The sequence below is a fragment of the Perca fluviatilis genome, chromosome 13 (genome assembly GCF_010015445.1).
Source record: "Perca fluviatilis chromosome 13, GENO_Pfluv_1.0, whole genome shotgun sequence".
In the NCBI taxonomy this organism is placed as follows: domain Eukaryota; kingdom Metazoa; phylum Chordata; class Actinopteri; order Perciformes; family Percidae; genus Perca; species Perca fluviatilis.
In genome coordinates, this window is record NC_053124.1 from 27,908,624 (window position 1) to 27,930,160 (window position 21,537).

Genomic DNA, 21,537 nt, shown 5'->3' on the forward strand with positions numbered 1-21,537 from the left:
TACTATACTATGACTTTTTTCATTACTTTTCTACATACTATACTATGACTTTTTCTATAATTTTTTACATACTATACTATGACTTTTTTTTCGACATACTGTACTATGCCTTTTTTCCACATACTATATGACTTTTTTCATATTTTTTCGACATACTATACTATGATTTTTTTTGACATAGTGTACCATGACGTTTTTCACAATTTTTCGACATACTATACTATGACTTTTTTCATAATTTTTCGACATACTATACTATGACTTTTTTCATTATTTTTCTACATACTATACTATGACTTTTTTCATAATTTTTTGACATACTATACTGTGACTTTTTTCATTATTTTTCGACATACTATACTATGACTTTTTTCATAATTTTTCTTCATACTATACTATGACTTTTTTGACATACTATACTATGACTTTTTTCATATTTTTTCGACATACTATACTATGACTTTTTTCATAATTTTTCTTCATACTATACTATGACTTTTTTGACATACTATACTATGACGTTTTTCATATTTTTTCGACATACTATGACTTTTTTTGACATACTATACTATGACTTTTTTCAAATTTTTCGACATCCTATACTATGACTTTTTTCATATTTTTTCGACATACTATACTATGACTTTTTTCGACATACTATACTATGACTTTTTTCATAATTTTTCGACATACTATACTATGACTTTTGTCATATTTTTCGACATACTATACTATGACTTTTTTCATAATTTTTTGACATACTATACTATGACTTTTTTTGACATACTATACTATGACTTTTTTCATATTTTTTTGACATACTATACTATGAATTTTTTCATAATTATTCGACATACTATACTATGACTTTTGTCATATTTTTCGACATACTATACTATGACTTTTTTCATAATTTTTTGACATACTATAGTATGACTTTTTTCGACATACTATACTATGACTTTTTTCATAATTTTTCTACATACTATACTATGACTTTTTTCATTATTTTTCGACATACTATACTATGACTTTTTTCATTATTTTTCGACATACTATACTATGACTTTTTTTGACATACAATACTATGACTTTTTTCATATTTTTTCAACATACTATACTATGACTTTTTTCATAATTTTTCTTCATACTATACTATGACTTTTTTGACATACTATACTATGACGTTTTTCATATTTTTTCGACATACTATACTATGACTTTTTTTGACATACTATACTATGACTTTTTTCAAATTTTTCGACATACTATACTATGACTTTTTTTCATATTTTTTCGACATACTATACTATGACTTTTTTCGACATACTATACTATGACTTTTTTCATAATTTTTCGACATACTATACTATGACTTTTTCTATAATTTTTTACATACTATACTATGACTTTTTTTTGACATACTGTACTATGACTTTTTTTGACATACTATACTATGACTTTTGTCATATTTTTCGATATACTATACTATGACTTATTTGACATACTATACTATGACTTTTTTCATTACTTTTCTACATACTATACTATGACTTTTTCTATAATTTTTTACATACTATACTATGACTTTTTTCATAATTTTTCTTCATACTATGCTATGACCTTTTTTGACATACTATACTATGACTTTTTTCATATTGTTTTGACATACTATACTATGAATTTTTTCATAATTTTTCGACATACTATACTATGACTTTTGTCATATTTTTCGACATACTATACTATGACTTTTTTCATATTTTTTGACATACTATACTATGACTTTTGTCATATTTTTCGACATACTATACTATGACTTTTTCATAATTTTTTGACATACTATACTATGACTTTTTTCATATTTTTTCAACATACTATACTATGACTTTTTTCATAATTTTTCTACATACTATACTATGACTTTTTTCATATTTTTTCGACATACTATACTATGACTTTTTCTATAATTTTTTACATATACAGTGCCTTGCGAAAGTATTCGGCCCCCTTGAACGTTTCAACCTTTTGCCACATTTCAGGCCTCAAACATAAAGATATAAAACTGTAATTTTTTGTGAAGAATCAACAACAAGTGGGTCCCAATTAGGAAGTGGAACGAAATTCATTGGCTATTTCAAACTTTTTTAACAAATAAAAAACTGAAAAAGTGGGCGTGCAAAATTATTCAGCCCCTTTACTTTCAGTGCAGCAAACTCTCTCAGAAGTTCAGTGAGGATCTCTGAATGATCCAATGTTGACCTTAAATGACTAATGATGATAAATAGAATCCAGCTGTGTGTAATCAAGTCTCCGTATAAATGCACCTGCTCTGTGATAGTCTCAGAGGTCCGTTTAAAAGCAGAGAGCATCATGAAGAACAAGGAACACACCAGGAAGGTCCGAGATACTGGTGTGGAGAAGTTTAAAGCCGGATTTTGGATACAAAACATTTCCCAAGCTTTTAAACATCCCAAGGAGCACTGTGCAAGCGATAATATTGAAATGGAAGGAGTATCAGACCACTACAAATCCGGAAGACCCGGCCGTCCCTCTAAACTTTCAGCTCATACAATGAGAAGACTGATCAGAGATGCAGCCAAGAGGCCCATGATCACTCTGGATGAACTGCAGAGATCTACAGCTTAGGTGGGAGACTCTGTCCATAGGACAACAATCAGTCGTATACTGCACAAATCTGGCCTTTATGGAAGAGTGGCAAGAAGAAAGCCATTTCTTAAAGATATCCATAAAAAGTGTCGTTTAAAGTTTGCCAAAAGCCACCTGGGAGACGCACCAAACATGTGGAAGAAGGTGCTGTGGTCAGATGAAACCAAAATCGAACTTTTTGGCAACAATGCAAAACGTTATGTTTGGCGTAAAAGCAACACAGCTCATCACTCCTGAACGCACCATCCCCACTGTCAAACATGGTGGTGGCAGCATCATGGTTTGGGCCTGCTTTTCTTCAGCAGGGACAGGGAAGATGGTTAAAATTGATGGGAAGATGGATGGAGCCAAATACAGGACCATTCTGGAAGAAAACCTGATGGAGTCTGCAAAAGACCTGAGACTGGGACGGAGATTTGTCTTCCAACAAGACAATGATCCAAAACATAAAGCAAAATCTACAATGGAATGGTTCACAAATAAACACATCTAGGTGTTAGAATGGCCAAGTCAAAGTCCAGACCTGAATCCAATCGAGAATCTGTGGAAAGAACTGAAAACTGCTGTTCACAAACGCCTCCATCCAACCTCACTGAGCTCGAGCTGTTTTGCAAGGAGGAATGGGCAAAAATGTCGGTCTCTCGATGTGCAAAACTGATAGAGACATACCCCACCCTTCTACCGCTGTGTAATCGCAGCAAAAGGTGGCGCTTACAAAGTATTAACTTAAGGGGCTGAATAATTTTGCGCAATATTTCAGTTTTTTATTTGTTTAAAAGGTTTGAAATATCCAATGAATTTCGTTCCACTTCATGATTGTGTCCCACTTGTTGTTGATTCTTCACAAAAAATTACAGTTTTATATCTTTATGTTTGAGGCCTGAAATGTGGCAAAAGGTCGAAAAGTTCAAGGGGGCCGAATACTTTCGCAAGGCACTGTACTATGACTTTTTTTGACATACTGTACTATGACTTTTTTTTGACATACTATACTATGACTTTTGTCATATTTTTCGATATACTATACTATGACTTATTTGACATACTATACTATGACTTTTTTCATTACTTTTCTACATACTATACAATGACATTTTTCATTATTTTTCTACATACTATACTATGACTTTTTTCATATTTTTTCGACATACTATACTATGACTTTTTTCGACATACTATACTATGACTTTTTTCATTATTTTTTCGACATACTATACTATGACTTTTTTCATATTTTTTCAACATACTATACTATGACTTTTTTCATAATTTTTCTTCATACTATACTATGACTTTTTTGACATACTATACTATGACTTTTTTCATATTTTTTCGACATACTATCCTATGACTTTTTTCATAATTTTTCTTCATACTATACTATGACTTTTTTGACATACTATACTATGACTTTTTTCATATTTTTTCGACATACTATGACTTTTTTTGACATACTATACTATGACTTTTTTCAAATTTTTCGACATACTATACTATGACTTTTTTCATAATTTTTTCTCGACATACTATACTATGACTTTTTTCATAATTTTTCAACATACTATACTATGACTTTTTTCATTATTTTTCGACATACTATAATTATGACTTTTTCTTATTTACTTATACTATACTATACATACTTACTATGACTTTTCTATTTTTCCTATGACTTCTTGACATACTATACTATACTTTCATATTTTGACATACTATACTAATGGCTTTTTGGACTCTACCCTGAGTGTTTTTGACATATGTACTATCCTTTTTTGATGAGTTATACTTGGTTAATACATATAAATGTTTCTTTATTTTTTACGATATGTTTTGTATGATTTTTTACATGTTTTTTTATATACTAGGATTGGACATACTTGTATGACTTTTCCATAACTTTGCTACGTCTATACTATCCCTTTTATATATTTTAGACGTACTATGGACCTTATATTAGGTGGAGAGGAAGGAGAGGAGATGGAGGAAGGAGGAGGAGAGAGTGGATGGAGGAGGAGAGAAGAGAGAGAGGAGGAGGATATAGGAAGGAGATGGAGGAGAGGATGGAGAGAGAGGATGGAGAGAGAGGAGGAGGAGGAGAGGAGGAGGAGGAGAGAGGAAGGAGGTGGAGAGAGAGAGGAGGAAGAGAGAGAGAGGAGAGAGGAGAGAGAGAGAGAGAGGAGGAGAGAGAGGAGGAGAGAGAGGGAGGAGGAGAGAGAGAGAGAGAGAGGGAGAGAGAGAGGAGAGGAGAGAGAGAGAGAGAGAGGAGGAGAGAGGAGAGAGGAGGAGGAGGAAGGAGGAGAGGAGAGAGAGAGGAGAGGAGGAGAGAGGAGAGAGGGAGAGGGAGAGGAGAGAGAGAGGAGAGAGAGAGAGAGGAGAGGAGAGAGAGGAGAGAGGAGAGAGGAGAGAGAGGAGAGAGGAGAGAGACTTTTTTGGAGACACCATACTACGACTTTCATTACTTTTCTACAACTCAACTACATTTTTTAATTTTTTTCGGACAGGGACTATGACTTTTTCTATAATTTTTTACATACTATACTATGACTTTTTTTTTCGACATACTGTACTATGCCTTTTTTCCACATACTATATGACTTTTTTCATATTTTTTCGACATACTATACTATGATTTTTTTTTTACATAGTGTACCATGACGTTTTTCACAATTTTTCGACATACTATACTGTGACTTTTTTCATAATTTATGTCATACTATTCTATGACATTTTTCATATTTTTATCACTTTTTTGACATACTCTATTATAACTTTTTATCACTTTTTCGACATAGTATACAATGACCTTTATTCAACATACTATACTATGACTTTTTTCTACATACAATACAATGACTTTTTTATACATTCTAGCTATATTATGACGTTTTATGTTTTTTTTTACATATTATACTATGAGTTTTTATGGCTTGTTTCAACATACTATACTATGATGTTTTATGGCTTTTTCGACACTTGTTTTTGACGGACAATACTCTATGATTGTTTCATGACTTTTATCGACATACTATATTATGAATTTATATTACTTTTTTCAACACATACTTTTTTATCACTTTTTTGACATACTCTATTATAACTTTTTATCACTTTTTCTACATAGTATACAATGACCTTTATTCAACATACTATACTATTACTTTTTTATGACTTTTATCAACATACTATACGATGACTTTTTATGGCTTTTTTCGACATAATATACCATGACTTTTTATGACTTTTTGATTTTTTTTTTAACATACTATACAATGTCTTTTTTCGACATACTATACTATGACTTTTTATGAAATGGATATGACATACTATACTATGAATTTAATGACTTTCGAAATACTATACTATGAATATTTGTCGACATACTATACTATGACTTTTTATGGCTTTTTTCGACATACTATCCTTTTTTATCACTTATTTCAACATTTAAGTGACTTTTTAAGAACATTTGTCAACATATTATACTATGACTTTTCATGACTTTCATGACATTTCATGACTTTCATGACATAATATACCATGACTTTTTTGATAAACTATACTATGACTTTCAGTGGCTTTTATAACATACTATATTACGACTTTTTATGACTTTTTGATGACTTTTTTCAACATACTAAACTATGAATTTTTATGACTTTCGACATACTATACTAAGACCTTTTTTAAGACTATTTTCAACATACTATACTATGACTTTCATGACCTTTTCGACTTACGATGCTATGACTTTTTTTATGACTTTTTCGACACACTTACTATATTATGACTTTCTATGGCCTTTTTCACCACACTATACTAGGATTTTTTATGACCTTTTTTTAATACACTATACTATGACTTTTTATGACATTTTAATGACATTCTATTATATAACTTTCATGACTTTTTTGACATACTATACTATGACTTTTATAAGACTTTTATTGAGATACTTATAAATACTGATATATTTATGCCATATTTTATGACCAGCGCTTTTCATGGCATACTATACAATGCCTTTTAAATGAATTTAATGACTTTTTTTGGACATGCTATACTATGACTTTTTATGACTTTCAATGTACTATACTCCCTTTTTATGACTTTATTTAACATACCATACTTTTTTCGACATATTTTACTCCCCTATTTATGACATTCATATTACATGCTGTATTATAAATTTGTATGACTTTATTGACATAATATACTATTACTTTTTACATGACTTTTTATGACCTTTTCAACAAACTAAACTATGACTAATTGACTTTTTTCAACATACTATAATATGACTTCTTATGCTTTTTGACATACTCTAACTTTTTATGACTTTTTTTTTCAAGATACTATACTAAGACTTTTTCATTACTTTTTGATACGATATACCGTGACATTTTTATGACTTTTTTCGACATAGTATAATATAAATTTTCGAAATTTCGACATACTATACAATGACCTTTAACATGACATTTTATGGCATTCTATACTATGACCTTTTACATAACATTTTTATAATTAAAAAAATATCAGCACACTCAATTGTGAGCAAAATCTATTTAATTTAGCAAGCTTTATTCTTGGAATCAAGGGTTCTTAGAAGTTCCTTAACCACTCAGGCAATGAGCTCCTGTTTCATTGCTTTGAGGTAGTCTTCCGGTGTAAAATCCTTATAGTCGCCTGTAGTACCTACTAGGAGCTCACTGTTGGTTGTAACAAGAGACAGGTAACCTGAGGGCTGATGAACAGCTAAACACATCAGGGCGGGGCAGACAATTACAAAGATGAGAAAACACACAAGGCAAGAAGTCACTCAAGATATGACACGTGAGAAGTGACCCTACAAAATAAAACAGTAAACTAAACTAAACCCACAATCATGATCATGGACCGTAAAATGACATCATCATGACTCATAGTACCATGACTTTTTTATGACTTGTTTTACTTGTCTTTTTTGACATACTATACTAAAACATTTTTACGGCATCCTATACCAGCTGTACTGTACACAGTTGGGGCTGTACAGCAAGCTTGACAATAAAGGGCTATAGCACAACCTTAAAGTGTCAGGGTATTATCATGTTTGCATTTAAAGTTCTGTAAACAAGATTGTATATCCAAGTAATGCCATTTTGGATATTTTTATAGTCCCCCTTGGAAAACTGCTTTAACTCACACCAAGGTTTTTATATGGACTCCCAAGTGGTAGGTCATGTCATATCTATTATTAAAACTACCTGCTTCTGAAGAGAACTACTGATGACAGGGGTTTGGAAGAAAAACAAGAGTCAAGCAGCTCTTTTTAAAAGATTATATATTACAGAAACAAGAATTTTGAAAAATTACTTACACACATTATAAAATAATACTTTTTTCTCTTTACAGCACCATATTTTTTGTTGAAACATTTGTCTTCAACACAATAAAAGCAAATATTTGAGGTCATTCTCTCTGGAGAATCTCAAAGTCAGATTTATTTTGAAATTTTTAGGTTTTGGCCATCCCACCCCATTTCCCTGCTGTAGTGAGAAAAAAAAGACAAACAAATAAAAAACCAGAACCCATAGCCACGTTATACTTACAAACAATAATCTTCTCCTCCCTCTCACAACCTTTCTCCTACCCGCTGTAATCTCAGAAATTTGAAAAAATATGAGGATTGTGTCAACATTTTTAGCACCTCAATGTATATCAATGCAGGGGCTGACTCTAACTAAACTAAAATACGCCAAGTAGAAACAGTAGCAACAACAAGGAAAAGTGACAGAACTGGAGAGTCACCATTTAATCATTACAGAGGAAGCAAAATTTAACAGCACAGTACAGTTGTTGAAAACACTAAAAAGGGATATTACAATAAAATATGGCCACAGATTCTTTGGTTCTACAAAAGGAGTTTGGAAAGGGCGTGAACAGAAGCACCATAACTCAGGCTGGCAGTGAGTTTAACATGTGAGTCACTCGCTTCACTTTACCTTCAAGTGTCAGCTACAGGAAATAAATACAAATGAAATATACCACATTTGACTGGAATATTTGGTGGTCTGTGTATTTCTTTAATCTCAAAGCACCCTGTTTGTTTTAAATAAATTATTTATTTATTTTTTATTTATTAATATTTATTTTTATTTTATTTATATAATAAAAAAAAAAAAAAAAAAAAAAAAAAAAAAAAAAAAAAAAAAAAAAAAAAAATAAAATAATTTTTTAAATTTTTTTTTTTTTATAATTTTTATTTTATTTTTATTTATATTTTTTATTTAATTTATTTTAAATATTATGAAAAAAAAATTAAATAAAATATTTAATTTTTTATTTTTTTTTTTTTTTTTTTGTGTTTATTATGAAAAAAAAAAAAATGGAAAAAAAAAAAAAAAAAAAAAAAAAAAAAAAAAAAAACAAAAAAAAAAAAAAGGAGTATTGGGGTGTGGGGTGGTGTTTCAGGAAATCAAGGAAAAAAAAAGAAAAAATAAAAAAAAAAAAAAAAAAAATAAAAAAAAAAAAAAAAAAAAAAAAAAAAAAAAAAAAAATAAAAAAAAAAAAATTATAAATTATTTTTTTTTTTTTTTTTTTTTTTTTTTTTTTTTTTTTTTCTTTTTTTTTTTTTTATTATTAAAAAAAAAAAAAAATAATAATTTTTTTATGTTTAGGGAAAAAAAAAGATTATAAAAAAAATAAAAAAAAAAAAAAAAAAAAAAAAAAAAAAAACTTTAAAAAAATTAATTTTTTATTTTTATTATTAAAATAAAAATATAAAAAAAAAAAAAAAAAAAAAAAAAAAAAAAAAAAAAAAAAAAAAAAAAAAAAAAAAAAAAAAAAATTTTTTTTTGTGGTTTTTTTTTGGGTTGTTTTTTTTTTTTTTTTTTTTTTTTTTTTTTTTTTATTAAGTTAGAGAGATTTTTTTTTTTTTTTTTATTTTGAGAATTTAAAAAAAAAAACATTTATTTTTTATTTTTTTTTTTAAAAAATAAAAAAAAAAAAAAAAAAAAAAAAAAAAAAAAGAGAAAAAAAGTTTTTTTTTTTGGAAAAAATTTTTTTTTATTAACCACAGTTTTTTTTTTTTTTTGGGTGTTTTTTTTTATATTATAAAAAAAAAATTAAATAATGGAAAAAAAAAAAAAAAAAAAAAGTTTATTTTTATTTTTTTATTTTTATTATTTTTTTTATTAAAAAAAAAAAAAAAAAAAAAAAAAAAAGAAAAAAAAAAAAAAAAAAAAAAAAAAAAAAAAAAGGCACAAAAAGAGAGAGAGAGAAAGAGGAAATTTTTTTTTTTTTTTTTTTTAAAAAAAAAAAATAAAAAACACCAACGCTTTTCTGGGTTTTTAAGGGGGGGTTTAAAAAAAAGAAAAAAATTAAGAGAGTGTGCCCTTTTTTGGGGGGGAGAAGGGGGGGGAGAGCAGGTGAGATGAGTGGAAACAAGAGACAGCGGGGAGGAGAGAAGAGTGAGAGGGGGATCGGAGACGGGGGGGGGGGCTTCAGGCCTCAGGTTACCGGCTTGCCCTCTTTGTCAGGGCGGTCCCTTTCGCTGCTGGTAAAAGAAAACACCGTTTTGTTCCGAAGAACACACTCTCCTGGTTTTTTCTTCCTTTCTCGCGGTCGTGCACCCAAACGATGGTCTCCTCTCCGCGAGTTTTTTAATTTCTCTTCACTTTTTTTTTTGACGTCCATTAATTGTTGGGAGGATGTTGCTTTCCCCAGGCACGTACTTGAGTGTGAGTGTGTGGTTGTCTCACAACAGCATCTGCGTGTGTTAGTGTGTGTGTCTGTGGGTTTGTGTGTATGTGTGTTTCATATCATTTACAAGTTAATTTACAAATTACTGGGCATGTATGTTTATTATATAAAAGTGTGTCTCTAAGTGCATGTGTGTGTGCGTGAGTATTGGCACGTGTTGTTCTTTGCATGATGCGTATGCGTGTGTGTGTGTTTGTGTGTGTGTGTCTGTGTGTGTGTGGTATTTTTAGCCTTGGAAACAGACAGGTCCCACTTCAAAGCCAAACTGCTGGTTGCTCTCCCCAAAGTCTGACACCTTGATATCCAGCAGAGGAAGATGCTCCACCTGAGGTGTGTTGATCTCCAGGACTGTCCTGTCAAAGCCCTTACGATACTGCAGAGAGAGAGAGAGACACACGTGTTGGAACCAAGATATTTACATGTGGCATGATCGTGGAAAAATATATAATGTATAATTTTCATTATTTTCATATTTTTTAACTGCATAATAACTGGGGGAATAAAAACGAGAGTAACAATTCTGATGCGGTCGATATGCGATACTTGTGAAAAGTAAAAAGCACTTCCTGTGTGCCGCTATAATTTCAAGACAATATATTCAATAGACAGTATATCCAAACAGGTTAAGTTAAACTAAATCTAAATATTTAAAGGTAGTTTTCAGAGACAAAAACACATTTCTGGAGCATTCAAGGGTAAATAATATCGTAGACAACCAGTGTAAAAGTTGCAGTGGGTTTTGTTTCTACTGGGATTTGCAGCAAAATGGGGAAATACATTTTTTTTTTAAACATTTTGTGTACTTCAAGTAATTGTACTTAATAATATGTGACCACACAGTGTAAGCAGACAACATATTAATTATCAAATCGTAGTCAGCAAATATCAATAGCCCGTTGAATGATTGCTGATGTAGGGGGAACCCTCCAAAGTTCTTAACCTTAAAGGTCCCATGAAACGGTATAATTATGTTCCTAATGTGATGGGACATAACACACAAGGGATCAATTTGCAATGGGATGTCACTTAAAGAGAGAGAGAGAGAGAGGCAGTTTCATTTGATAAGACAGGAAGAAGGGCAGACTGTTAAAAAATGCGTTGGCTTCACTGGCTACATGTTGGATGGGTTATGCCAACAAGTGCATGTAAAGCATAAATTAAGTTTAATATTATTATCATTATAGTGCAGCATGGGATCAAATATACACTGTTTTCTAGAAACACTCAATAACATGGAGTCTTCAACGGGGTAGAATAAGTCTATGTGTGTAAACTCACAGAGCAGAAAGAAGGTAAAGTCCGCACCACAGCTCAATGCTCTGAAAAATACTGTAATAAGGCCCACAACGTTTCGGCCCACAATCTGACCTTCCTCAGGTGTGTCAGGAAGGCCAGATTGTGGGCCGAAACATTGTGTGGATTTTACCTTCTTTCTACATATACTACACATACTATTCTGCAACAGCAACTACATGGATGTGCACTACATCGTCTTTTTCTAAACTCACAGAGCAGCCATCGACCAAAGCTTTGATGTAAGGGTTGGTCTCGTAGCTCAGCTTCTCGTCGTTGGCGCCCTGGAGGTGCAGCGCCCTGTTGTAGTTGTTGTTGGCGCTTTGGTCGGCCCAGGCCACTGAGCGGTGGCAGTGGTAGGTGAGGTTCTGGCGGGCCTGGACGCTCAGGAGACGCAGGAAGCCCAGCTGGACCACGCCCACAGGCTCACCGGCAGAGTCCACGTAGGAGAACTGGGAGGAGGAGGTGGAGCGTGAAGAGGACGAAGAGGAGGTAACAAAACGGGATTTGGAGGAAGGACAAGCACATAATAGGGAGGAAAAGGTGGAAGATGAAAAGGAGAGAATGCATGTAAAGGGGTGACAGTGAAGGAAAAAGGGAGCAGGAAGGGAAAATGAGTGGAGTCAGGAAGAGAAAATAGAAAACAAAAAAGGTAATTAAGTAAAATTATAACTAAACTATCATTTAAAAAGAAGTTTCACAACCAGTCTTATTGTCACAGAGGGTTACTAACCTTACTACCAGTGGCAAACTCACTGTACCAGGATCCTGGAGTCTCACTGTCCCAGGAGCTCATCTTCACCTGCCACCAGAATGGTCCAAATCACACATTAGTTTGATATGTTGATTTTTTGCACAAATAAATAAATAAATACAGCTTGTGTTGGAGAATAAGACAATTTTACATCAAGCTAGAGTTTTTCTGAGCCATTATAGCACTGAGCTCTTCTTAGTTTTATTACAAATGTGAGAAAACGATGTGCAAATGCAATATTGAATTATAATTTTTTGGCACACACAAATGCATCATTCCTATCCCTTACATTTTTAATGGTTTTCTTAACTGGCACTCAGGCATTAGTTTAGTTTATTACAGGAGCCCCATGAGCTGGGCCCTCAAGCACAGCTAGTCTTCCTGGGGCCCACATTTAAAAACATACATTCAAATTTATTTTTTCAACAACACAGCAGATTTTACAGTGTAGCTGATTGGGTGGACTGACCGTGTTGATGCTCTGGCTGGGGTACAGGCACGTCTCTGCTCCGCTGGTGAAATTACAGAAGACCTTGAAGGAGTCTCTGGAGCAGCCCTGGTTGGGGTCGATCCAGTATTCTCCTGCAGAGGGCGACAGAGAGACAAAGCAAGGTGGAAAAAAAACATAAAAACACCGCCAATATTTCAATGAAAAAGAAATTGTTGTTCAACATCATGTTGAAATGACAATGATTGCCACATCGACAACCTAATGACGACCTGAGGGATCATTAAGAGGGATCTCTGAGCAGGTAGAAGCTACATTGTTCAGGTTAATTCCCTCACCGTCTTTGAGCTCTGGCTGGCTGAGGTGCAGGTCTTGGCAGGTGCGGGCAGGGCTGTCCTGGGTACCCAGAGGGAAACGCATGGTCTCGATCTCCTGTCGCAGTGAGTTGAGAGAGCCAAAGATCTCCTCCATGCCTTCAGTGCCCATCAGGAACTCAGTGCCAGCGGTGTCAGATGCAGGCATGTCGGAGTCGGTCTCGGAGAGCATCTGGCTGGCGTCGATGGAACGTTTGGACTTGGGACTCCTCTGGATGGGCAGGGGCTGAATGACCTCGCCTGGTGGGCCCTGGGAAGCAAGTTTACATTTGAACCAGTTAACTGACAAAAAAAAACTGTGAGGTGCAATGAAGTGAGCAGAATTGAAATGATGGTGAAGTACTTACAGGAGGTCCAGGAGGTCCTTGCACACCCTTTTCTCCCTTTGGACCAGATCCTCCCTAAACACAGCAAGGAGAGGGAAGATCCAAGAAGCATTACTGCATCAGATCCACAGTAGTGCATTTTTCGTGAACAATTTCATTTATTTTTGTGTGGTGCAAACACTCTTAAAGTATACTCACAGAAGAGCCCTTGGCTCCTTTGACACCTTGAGGACCCTGTAAAAGATATGAGCCTTTAGTTTAATGCTGGTGCCCATCCTTCAGCGTCTTACTGCTGCCACTAATTACAATGGTACTTAATAACATCTCAGGGAACTGAGCCAAGAGGAACAACAAAGTGAGATGGCACGTTTATGGAATAAAACAGTACGGGCACTCACAGGCAGACCAGGAGGACCAGCAGGGCCGATGGGTCCGGTGCCTCCAGCCATTCCCTGTAATAAAACACAAGACATGTCTAACATGAGAATAGTTTCATGTACATTATTAGCAAAATGAATGTGAATAACGGTGGTTGAGTTGCCCCTCTCGAACACATGTGAAAGCGGTCAGACTTACAGACTCTCCTTTTGATCCAGAGGTTCCCTGAGGCCCAGGCAGACCTCTGTCTCCCTTTTCTCCCTGCTCTCCAGGGGGTCCAATGAGACCGATAAGACCTGGGTGCCCCTTCTCTCCCTTGGCACCGGGGTCTCCACGCAGACCAGGCAAACCAGGAGGTCCCTGCAGGAGAAGAAGAGAAAGAAGAGGAGAGGGAGAAGACATTGAGGAGGTGGTGGAGGAGTCGAGGAGCATGAAGAGAGAGAGAGAGGATGGAAGAGATGGAAGACAGGAAGAAAAACGGAGGATTGAATGAGAAGGCAGTAGGAGCAAAGAACTGCTGTTCAAAGTTATTTTACAGAATGGAGTGTATGTCAAAGTGCAGAGTAAATATGTATGTGACAAAAAAAGGCATTTCTATCTTACAAGAGGTCCAGGTGGTCCTTTCTGTCCAGCAAGTCCTGGAGTTCCTTGCTCACCCTGAAACACAGTTAGCAACATAATTAGCACGGGGCCACCCCCCCCCAAATAATCACTTCTTAATCGTGAAATATTGTTTTGTTTATTGGTTGCATTAACAAATACTTAAATGAATCAAACTCTCTACTGACCACTGATCCAGGGAGTCCTCTGAGACCTTCTGTTCCGGGTTTTCCTGGTTGACCCTGGGGGCCGACGGGGCCGGTTTTTCCTGGGGGGCCGACAGCACCTGAGTCTCCCTGTAAATGAGGATTGTGAGAAAAATGTGTTTTAAGTTTAAGTTATCGCATGCATTGTGTAACAGTATAAGTTGTGTATCACAATGGCAGAACAAAAGAAAACGAGACGAGATGAGAAGTTAGCTGCTAAAACTTTTGTTGCAGAAATAACGTATCAAAAACTAAGAGAAATACATTCTCAGGGTGCAAATGTTTTTCAGAATAAAAGCAGAGTCAGTGATTTATCCTGGGATCACTAATGGAAACTATCATCACCAGGAAGTGAGACAGTAATCTGATGTCAATTTTGGTACTGTATATTTATACCAGTTTTGTATCGTTTGCCCATGAGTTTAAATTTAAGTTGAATAATGTACTAAAAAGCTCCGGACTCACCTTAGTTCCCTTCTCTCCCTGACGTCCCTCTGGTCCTCTGGTTCCAGCAGGGCCCTGGCAAATAAAACAGTACATTAACAATAATATATTATGTACTTTCAAATTCCATAATTTCATCAAATCTGTAGCAAGAAATACATTTACTAGATTATCTCATTTAACCGTATGTCAAATATAGGCAATTCTTCTAACACTGGAGAGAATCTATATTGAATACAACATCGGTCTGCACTTATTATTGGATGGTGACTGGATTACTGCAGCAAAACCAAGTACTTGTGTGTACGTTTCTTCTCCCTTTAACTCCCAAAGCATACAACAGAAGTTGGACTTAGTGAAACACTTCACAATACAAAAAGAAATGCTTTGGCCAGTGACATTGGAGATTAGAGGTAGAATGGATGCTTCCATGGCTGCCACTGTGCTTTTTATTATTAAAAAACACTTCTTGGTGGGACCAGGTGGCTGTCAGATAAAGATGGTGACCTTACCCTCTTTCCCAGTGGGCCGGGAGGTCCGTTCTCCCCAGGAGGTCCAGGGGAGCCCTGCGATAGGAGGCAGAAACAGCAGAGTGATGACACTGAGGCATTTTTATAACGTTCGGTTACAAGGTAACCCTGGTTCTCTGAGTGAAGAAACTATCTCTCCATGGCAAGGCCGCTCGGATACCGTTCCAATCAATGTAAATCAGTGAACCCATGCACACCTGGGCCTTTTATGCCCAAGCATGGGTCACGTAGTGGTGTGTCTTAAATTGGTATCCACGTAAACTGCCCCAGTGGGTCAGTCCCCCATACATATGGAATATGTAACTCTGTGGAGAGATAGTCTCGACACCATAGAGAACACAATGTTCACATATCAACATTGTTGCATCTTTTGAACCTACAGATTCGCCTGCTTCGCCATCTTCTCCTCTCTCTCCCTTGGCGCCATCTTGACCCTGAAGTAAAGCAGATCAGGGTTAGGGAGTTTTCTTTCTGTTGTTTAGTTAAGTTAAAAGCTCAAGACAACATGGTTATGTGTATGTATGTAAGTTGAACATCTTACATACATACACATTTCTATGTGCAACCACGTAGAAAACAGAATTTATTACTGGTAAGGTGGTTAAATATGATGCTGACATGTATTCTTCAGAATAGGGTACTTACTCTGGGTCCAAGCTCACCAGGGGGACCAGGATCACCGGGGAAACCAACAGGACCCTGAAGTTAGAAGCAAAAACAAAACTCGCACATTAACCGACAGAGGTCAAAATGGTGTCTGAATTTATGACAATAGAATGAGGGCAAAGAAGAATTTGTCAGTGCAGTGGAGTTTCAAGTTATCGGTCTTTATGGCAATGTCTTTGTGTGTGTGTATTTCATCATGGGAGCCATACAGGGTTTCCTTTGGGTCCGTCATCTCCCGGTCGTCCCCGTCCTCCAGCAGGTCCAGCTGTTCCAGGCTGTCCGGCCTCTCCCTTCTCTCCGCGCTCTCCACGAGGGCCCTGCCAACAGGAGCGCAGAACTCTCGGTTAACTCATGGATGATATTAAGCAGTCAGTAAAGGCACAGTCTTCTGATATCTCACCCCGCAAGGTGTTAGGGTCAGCCACTCAGCCACTCACCTTCTTTCCGGGCTCCCCTACGATTCCAGGTGGTCCGCCCTCGCCAGGCTCTCCCTGTGAAGCAGACAGTACTGCTTTTAGTTCTCAGGACGAGTTGAAATTATTTCAGTTTTTATTTCTTTTGATACCATCAGACTCATGCAGAAATAGTGCTTCAATGTTAGCAAAAAAATGTGTGCACCTTCTCTCCAAGAGGTCCAGGATTACCCAAACCACCAGGAGGACCTTGAGGACCCTGAAAAAAACACACAAAAACAAATCAGACAAAAAGATTAAATAATTCACATCAAAATGGTTATCATGAGCAAAAAAGTAAGACCTATTGTACTTTTACAGTACATTTACCTACCTAACAGTATTCATTTGGAATGTAACGTGATATAATCATTTCACATAACTGTTAATAAGCAAACCATGGCAGTGTGGTGGTCTCTGTGTTATTCATAAAACTATATTCAAGACTATTGCTGTTTTTGGAGCAGTTTTGTTCAACGTGCTACCACTGTCAGTCGGTGTAGCAGCTCCACAGCAGCTCTTTGCAGCGTGAATCATGCAGATAACATGTTGTCATTTCATAAATAGTAAACACTCACGTCAGCACCGCTGGGTCCAGCGGGGCCCCGGGGTCCTGGAGGGCCTGGGGGACCCTGGAAACATAAAGAGGCTCACACTTTTATTGTCATTCATGATTTGTATTGTTATAAAATAAGTAACTGAAGCCAAGTCATTACGATTGATGTCGTGTGTATTTCTGAAACTCACCAGAGGTCCAACATCTCCTGTCTCTCCCTTCTCACCTGGGGGTCCTGGCAATCCCTGCAGGACACAGGTGATAGTTACACAAACAATGAGCTTAGCTTAGCAGCCTAGCACAAAGTGTAGCTCAATATTTATCTAAAAGTCTAAACCTCTGAAGTGAGTAACGTAGCTTTTATCTTACCTGCAGTCCGATTGGTCCCGGGGCTCCTGGGAATCCTCTGGTTCCTTCGTCACCTTTAGCTCCAAAAGGCCCCTGCTGGCCCCTCGGTCCAAGCTCTCCATCAGCACCCTACACCACAGAAGAAGAAAAAAGAAATAAAGACACAAGAGATGAGAATAAGTTAGCTGAAAACATTGTCTCCATATATTCGTGATAGTGATTGAATGTTCAATGCCTTAACATGTTCGTATATTTATTTATTTATTTGATAGTTTATTTATTTTTTATTTCCATTTTGCTTAACCCTTTATCATATTGATAGCTCATGTATCTGGCGGTTATGTGTTATATCCTAGTTAGTTTGGAATAAATAGAAAAAGACAGAGTTTTTAGCGTGAGCAATGACAATCCCCATATCTTAACAAATACAGTGCCTTAAATATTCCTACGTACCTTTGATTTATGGTATAAAAGATATTAATAGAATGATGAGTATGGGTAAAATGATACTTTTGTTTTTCGCAGAGTTGTAGGTGATATGGTATGTTGTTAAGTGTATTGGATTAAGAGTGCGCCCTAGAAACTCAACTGGCACCAAATGCAGCAAACTTCAAGTTTATGCAATCAGGAACACCACAGTACAAAAAAGTGGCACTGCAAACTGTCTGATTTTGTCTTTAAAGTGTTCAAGTTTGTACTTACAGCAGGCCCAGGCTGACCGACAGGACCCATTGGCCCGGGTGGACCAGGAGGACCCTACCAACAGACACAAACACAAACATACAAACAATGAGAAGAACAACAAAACAGCAGTGATCCGCTGAACTGAGAAACAGCAGCGTTAGACAATTTTCATTTACATAAATTCAATTCTGATCATTTCTGAAATCTTAGGGCTTGATGTGCGTTGGCGTCACTCACATGCTCTCCTTTTCCTCCCTTGGCACCCTTCTGACCGTGCTCTCCAACCTCACCCTGCATGGACAAAGAAATACTACGTTACAGCAAAGACAAGATTTAAACAAAGCTCGGAAATGAGTGATCATCAGATCCCGATAAGAACAGAGTGGAATAATGATGTAACTAATGATGTGTTGGAACTGTTATCTAGAATTACTGGCCTTGTCTCCGTCCTCCCCGGGTACTCCAGGTGATCCGGCAGGGCCCGGCAGACCGACGGCACCCTGCACTCCATCACGACCGGCCGGGCCGATAGGCCCTTTCTCACCCTTGACAGGAGAAAAAGAAATAAGAGGAGAATCAATACAGTAGTTGATAGTTTTTACTTTGGCTGGATTGACAATGTCTTTGGAATATTCCTCTGATTGTCGAGCACTACTGTACTGCACATTGGATAAAAATGTCCAGAATACTCACAGGAACTCCCTTCTCTCCAGAGGGTCCAGGAGGCCCCTGAGGGCCAGGTCTACCAGGAGGTCCAACAGGTCCAGCAGTACCAGCTTGGCCCCTCTCACCAGGAGACCCCTACAGAGGTACAAAATCATAAAGACAGTACCGATTACAGCTGGTGCTCATTAAGTCAGTACTTCATTCTTAGGTTGGAAGCACTGAGATATATTATGATAAAATAATAATAATTTTCATATGGTTTGAAACGTACAGCAGGTCCAGGAGGTCCGGCAGGTCCTTCACTTCCCTTCAGTCCTCCACCTCCCTGAAAGAAAAGACAAGAAGGGATTAATCAGTACTTATCCAAAAGGTCAATTTACTGCTATCAAAGTGATCAATATCTGCCCGACGATCTACTCACAGGGGTTCCAGGCAGTCCTCTCTCTCCAGGGAAGCCTCTCAGCCCTGGGGGTCCGTCTTTACCGGGGCCTCCGGGGGGGCCAGGGTCTCCCTTGGTGCCCTCCTTCCCTGAGGGACCAGAAAGTCCCTGCTCTCCAGGTGGACCTGGGGGTCCGGGGTGGCCGCGCTCGCCCATGGGGCCGGTCTCTCCTGATGGACCCTGGGAGGATGGAGACGGACAGGGCACAGAGGGGAAGAAGACGTTGGGAGAGAAGAAAGAAAAGAGGATGTTGTTATGGAAACTGATGTGATTTTTCTGTATCGGTGATGAAGAATTCTGCACCATGATTAAAAAGACTCACCTGAGGTCCAACGACTCCAGGAGGCCCAGGTGGACCCATTTTACCTTGGAAACCCTGGAGGAGAGAAACTCAGTTAACTAACAAATCTACAAAGTTAGATATTGATATCTAAAGAAAGCTCGGGTAGAAACATTATTGGGGTTAATTAAGAACAACAACCCCCTCTCTCTCCCTTTCATTTCTTCAGCTGTCCTATCAATAAAGGCCTAAAAATGCCCCCCAAAAAATCTTTAAAATATATATATATATATATTATAATGAATTATCTGTAACAAACATTTCTGAGTGACTGCATCTTCATCAGGTATATTAAAAAAAAGAGTGACTGGATCCTATAAGAAAGCCCTGACTGGAATCAGTGTAAAAGTCTTAAATTCATCAGTGTAAACAGGTGAACCATCTTTAAGAGTAGTAAAAAAAACCACAACTTACAACTTCTCCTCTCTGCCCAGGGTGTCCAGGCAGCCCATCCTTTCCTGGTGGTCCCTGTAATGAAACATCAATCATCCATCACATTTGAATTCAATCTCCACCATAGGAGAGCTTTCCCTACAAGCTGCTGGATCAATGTACTACAGTTCTCTTATGAGCAGCCAAGTGATACTACCTAGACTATACACAGTGTACTTACTCTGTTGTACCGGTCTTTTTTACTTATTTATTTAATTTAATTTTAGTTAATACATACTGTGTGTACATATTTATACTTATATTGTTTATATTCTTCTGATCCTTCTTATATTTACAGAATGTGTGACATGCACCAACAACACCAAGACAAATTCCTTGTATGTGTAAAAACGTACTTGGCAATAAAACCTTTTCTGATTCTGATTCTGATGTGTCTACAATCAGTCAATAAGAAACTGGCATCAAAACGTTTTCTTACGGGAGGTCCCTTTGGTCCGGGGAAACCGTTGGCTCCCTGAGGTCCGGGCAATCCCTGATGAGACAACAACATATGATATAATATGAAATCCCCAATAGAGCCATCAGTGTCTTAACCAAAATCTTTAAAAAAATGAGTGCTGCGCAGCAGGACATGTAATGAAAATGTGCTCACCCTCTCTCCAGGAGGACCAGGAGGGCCATCGCTTCCAGAAGTTCCCTAACATGCAACAAAACAACAATACAGTAAATAAAAAAAGAAAACTATTATTTCTTATTTCTTTAATATATTTTGCTTCTTGAGATAGGCTTAAATATTGAGCAATGCTACTTTGAGTCAAAGACCTGTAAGAAATATGTAAATGAATCAAAGAAAACAGATGACAAAGTACAGGGATAAATCGCTGAAGATAAGCCTTTTCATTAAATATCAAAATACCGGGCCGTGTTTTTATTTAAACTGTTGGGAGTCAAATTCAAATTGAGTGATTGAGTTATACAAAAATAAAAATAAACAAGACATCCAGCTTTGAAGTTTTAGTTCCATCAATATAAATGTGTAATGATGATTACTATAACAATGACAGTACATTATCATCAACAAAAAATAATCATCAACATAATCATCATAATAAGCACTCGCCAAGCAATTATGTGGACAATTTCCCAAAACAAACCTTTGCTCCTGATTTCCCAGTCGCGCCCCTCGGTCCTCTCTGCCCTCTGGGGCCCTGGTGGACACAAACAGTG

General features: G+C 36.4%; 1 protein-coding gene across 5 annotated transcripts in view; it reads right to left on the reverse strand.

The window, feature by feature from the left end:
* Window positions 1-10,304: 10,304 nt before the first annotated feature.
* Window positions 10,305-21,537, reverse strand: part of col11a2 (collagen, type XI, alpha 2) — a 50,833-nt gene continuing 39,600 nt past the window's right edge. For all 5 annotated transcript variants that reach the window (XM_039820740.1, XM_039820739.1, XM_039820738.1 and 2 more), the window contains 32 exons: window positions 21,465-21,518; window positions 20,963-21,007; window positions 20,789-20,842; window positions 20,332-20,385; window positions 19,900-19,953; window positions 19,560-19,757; window positions 19,410-19,463; window positions 19,166-19,273; window positions 18,910-19,017; window positions 18,710-18,763; window positions 18,491-18,544; window positions 17,810-17,917; window positions 17,632-17,685; window positions 17,463-17,516; window positions 17,051-17,104; window positions 16,870-16,923; window positions 16,642-16,749; window positions 16,412-16,465; window positions 16,147-16,200; window positions 15,749-15,802; window positions 15,258-15,311; window positions 14,775-14,882; window positions 14,590-14,643; window positions 14,185-14,346; window positions 14,007-14,060; window positions 13,807-13,842; window positions 13,630-13,683; window positions 13,247-13,532; window positions 12,930-13,042; window positions 12,440-12,508; window positions 11,922-12,158; window positions 10,305-10,786 (listed from right to left, as the gene is read on the reverse strand). In XM_039820740.1, the coding sequence (XP_039676674.1) occupies window positions 10,640-10,786; window positions 11,922-12,158; window positions 12,440-12,508; window positions 12,930-13,042; window positions 13,247-13,532; window positions 13,630-13,683; window positions 13,807-13,842; window positions 14,007-14,060; window positions 14,185-14,346; window positions 14,590-14,643; window positions 14,775-14,882; window positions 15,258-15,311; window positions 15,749-15,802; window positions 16,147-16,200; window positions 16,412-16,465; window positions 16,642-16,749; window positions 16,870-16,923; window positions 17,051-17,104; window positions 17,463-17,516; window positions 17,632-17,685; window positions 17,810-17,917; window positions 18,491-18,544; window positions 18,710-18,763; window positions 18,910-19,017; window positions 19,166-19,273; window positions 19,410-19,463; window positions 19,560-19,757; window positions 19,900-19,953; window positions 20,332-20,385; window positions 20,789-20,842; window positions 20,963-21,007; window positions 21,465-21,518 (2,805 nt within the window). In that variant the 3' untranslated portion in view covers window positions 10,305-10,639. The remainder of the gene's footprint in view (window positions 10,787-11,921; window positions 12,159-12,439; window positions 12,509-12,929; window positions 13,043-13,246; window positions 13,533-13,629; window positions 13,684-13,806; window positions 13,843-14,006; window positions 14,061-14,184; window positions 14,347-14,589; window positions 14,644-14,774; window positions 14,883-15,257; window positions 15,312-15,748; window positions 15,803-16,146; window positions 16,201-16,411; window positions 16,466-16,641; window positions 16,750-16,869; window positions 16,924-17,050; window positions 17,105-17,462; window positions 17,517-17,631; window positions 17,686-17,809; window positions 17,918-18,490; window positions 18,545-18,709; window positions 18,764-18,909; window positions 19,018-19,165; window positions 19,274-19,409; window positions 19,464-19,559; window positions 19,758-19,899; window positions 19,954-20,331; window positions 20,386-20,788; window positions 20,843-20,962; window positions 21,008-21,464; window positions 21,519-21,537) is intronic.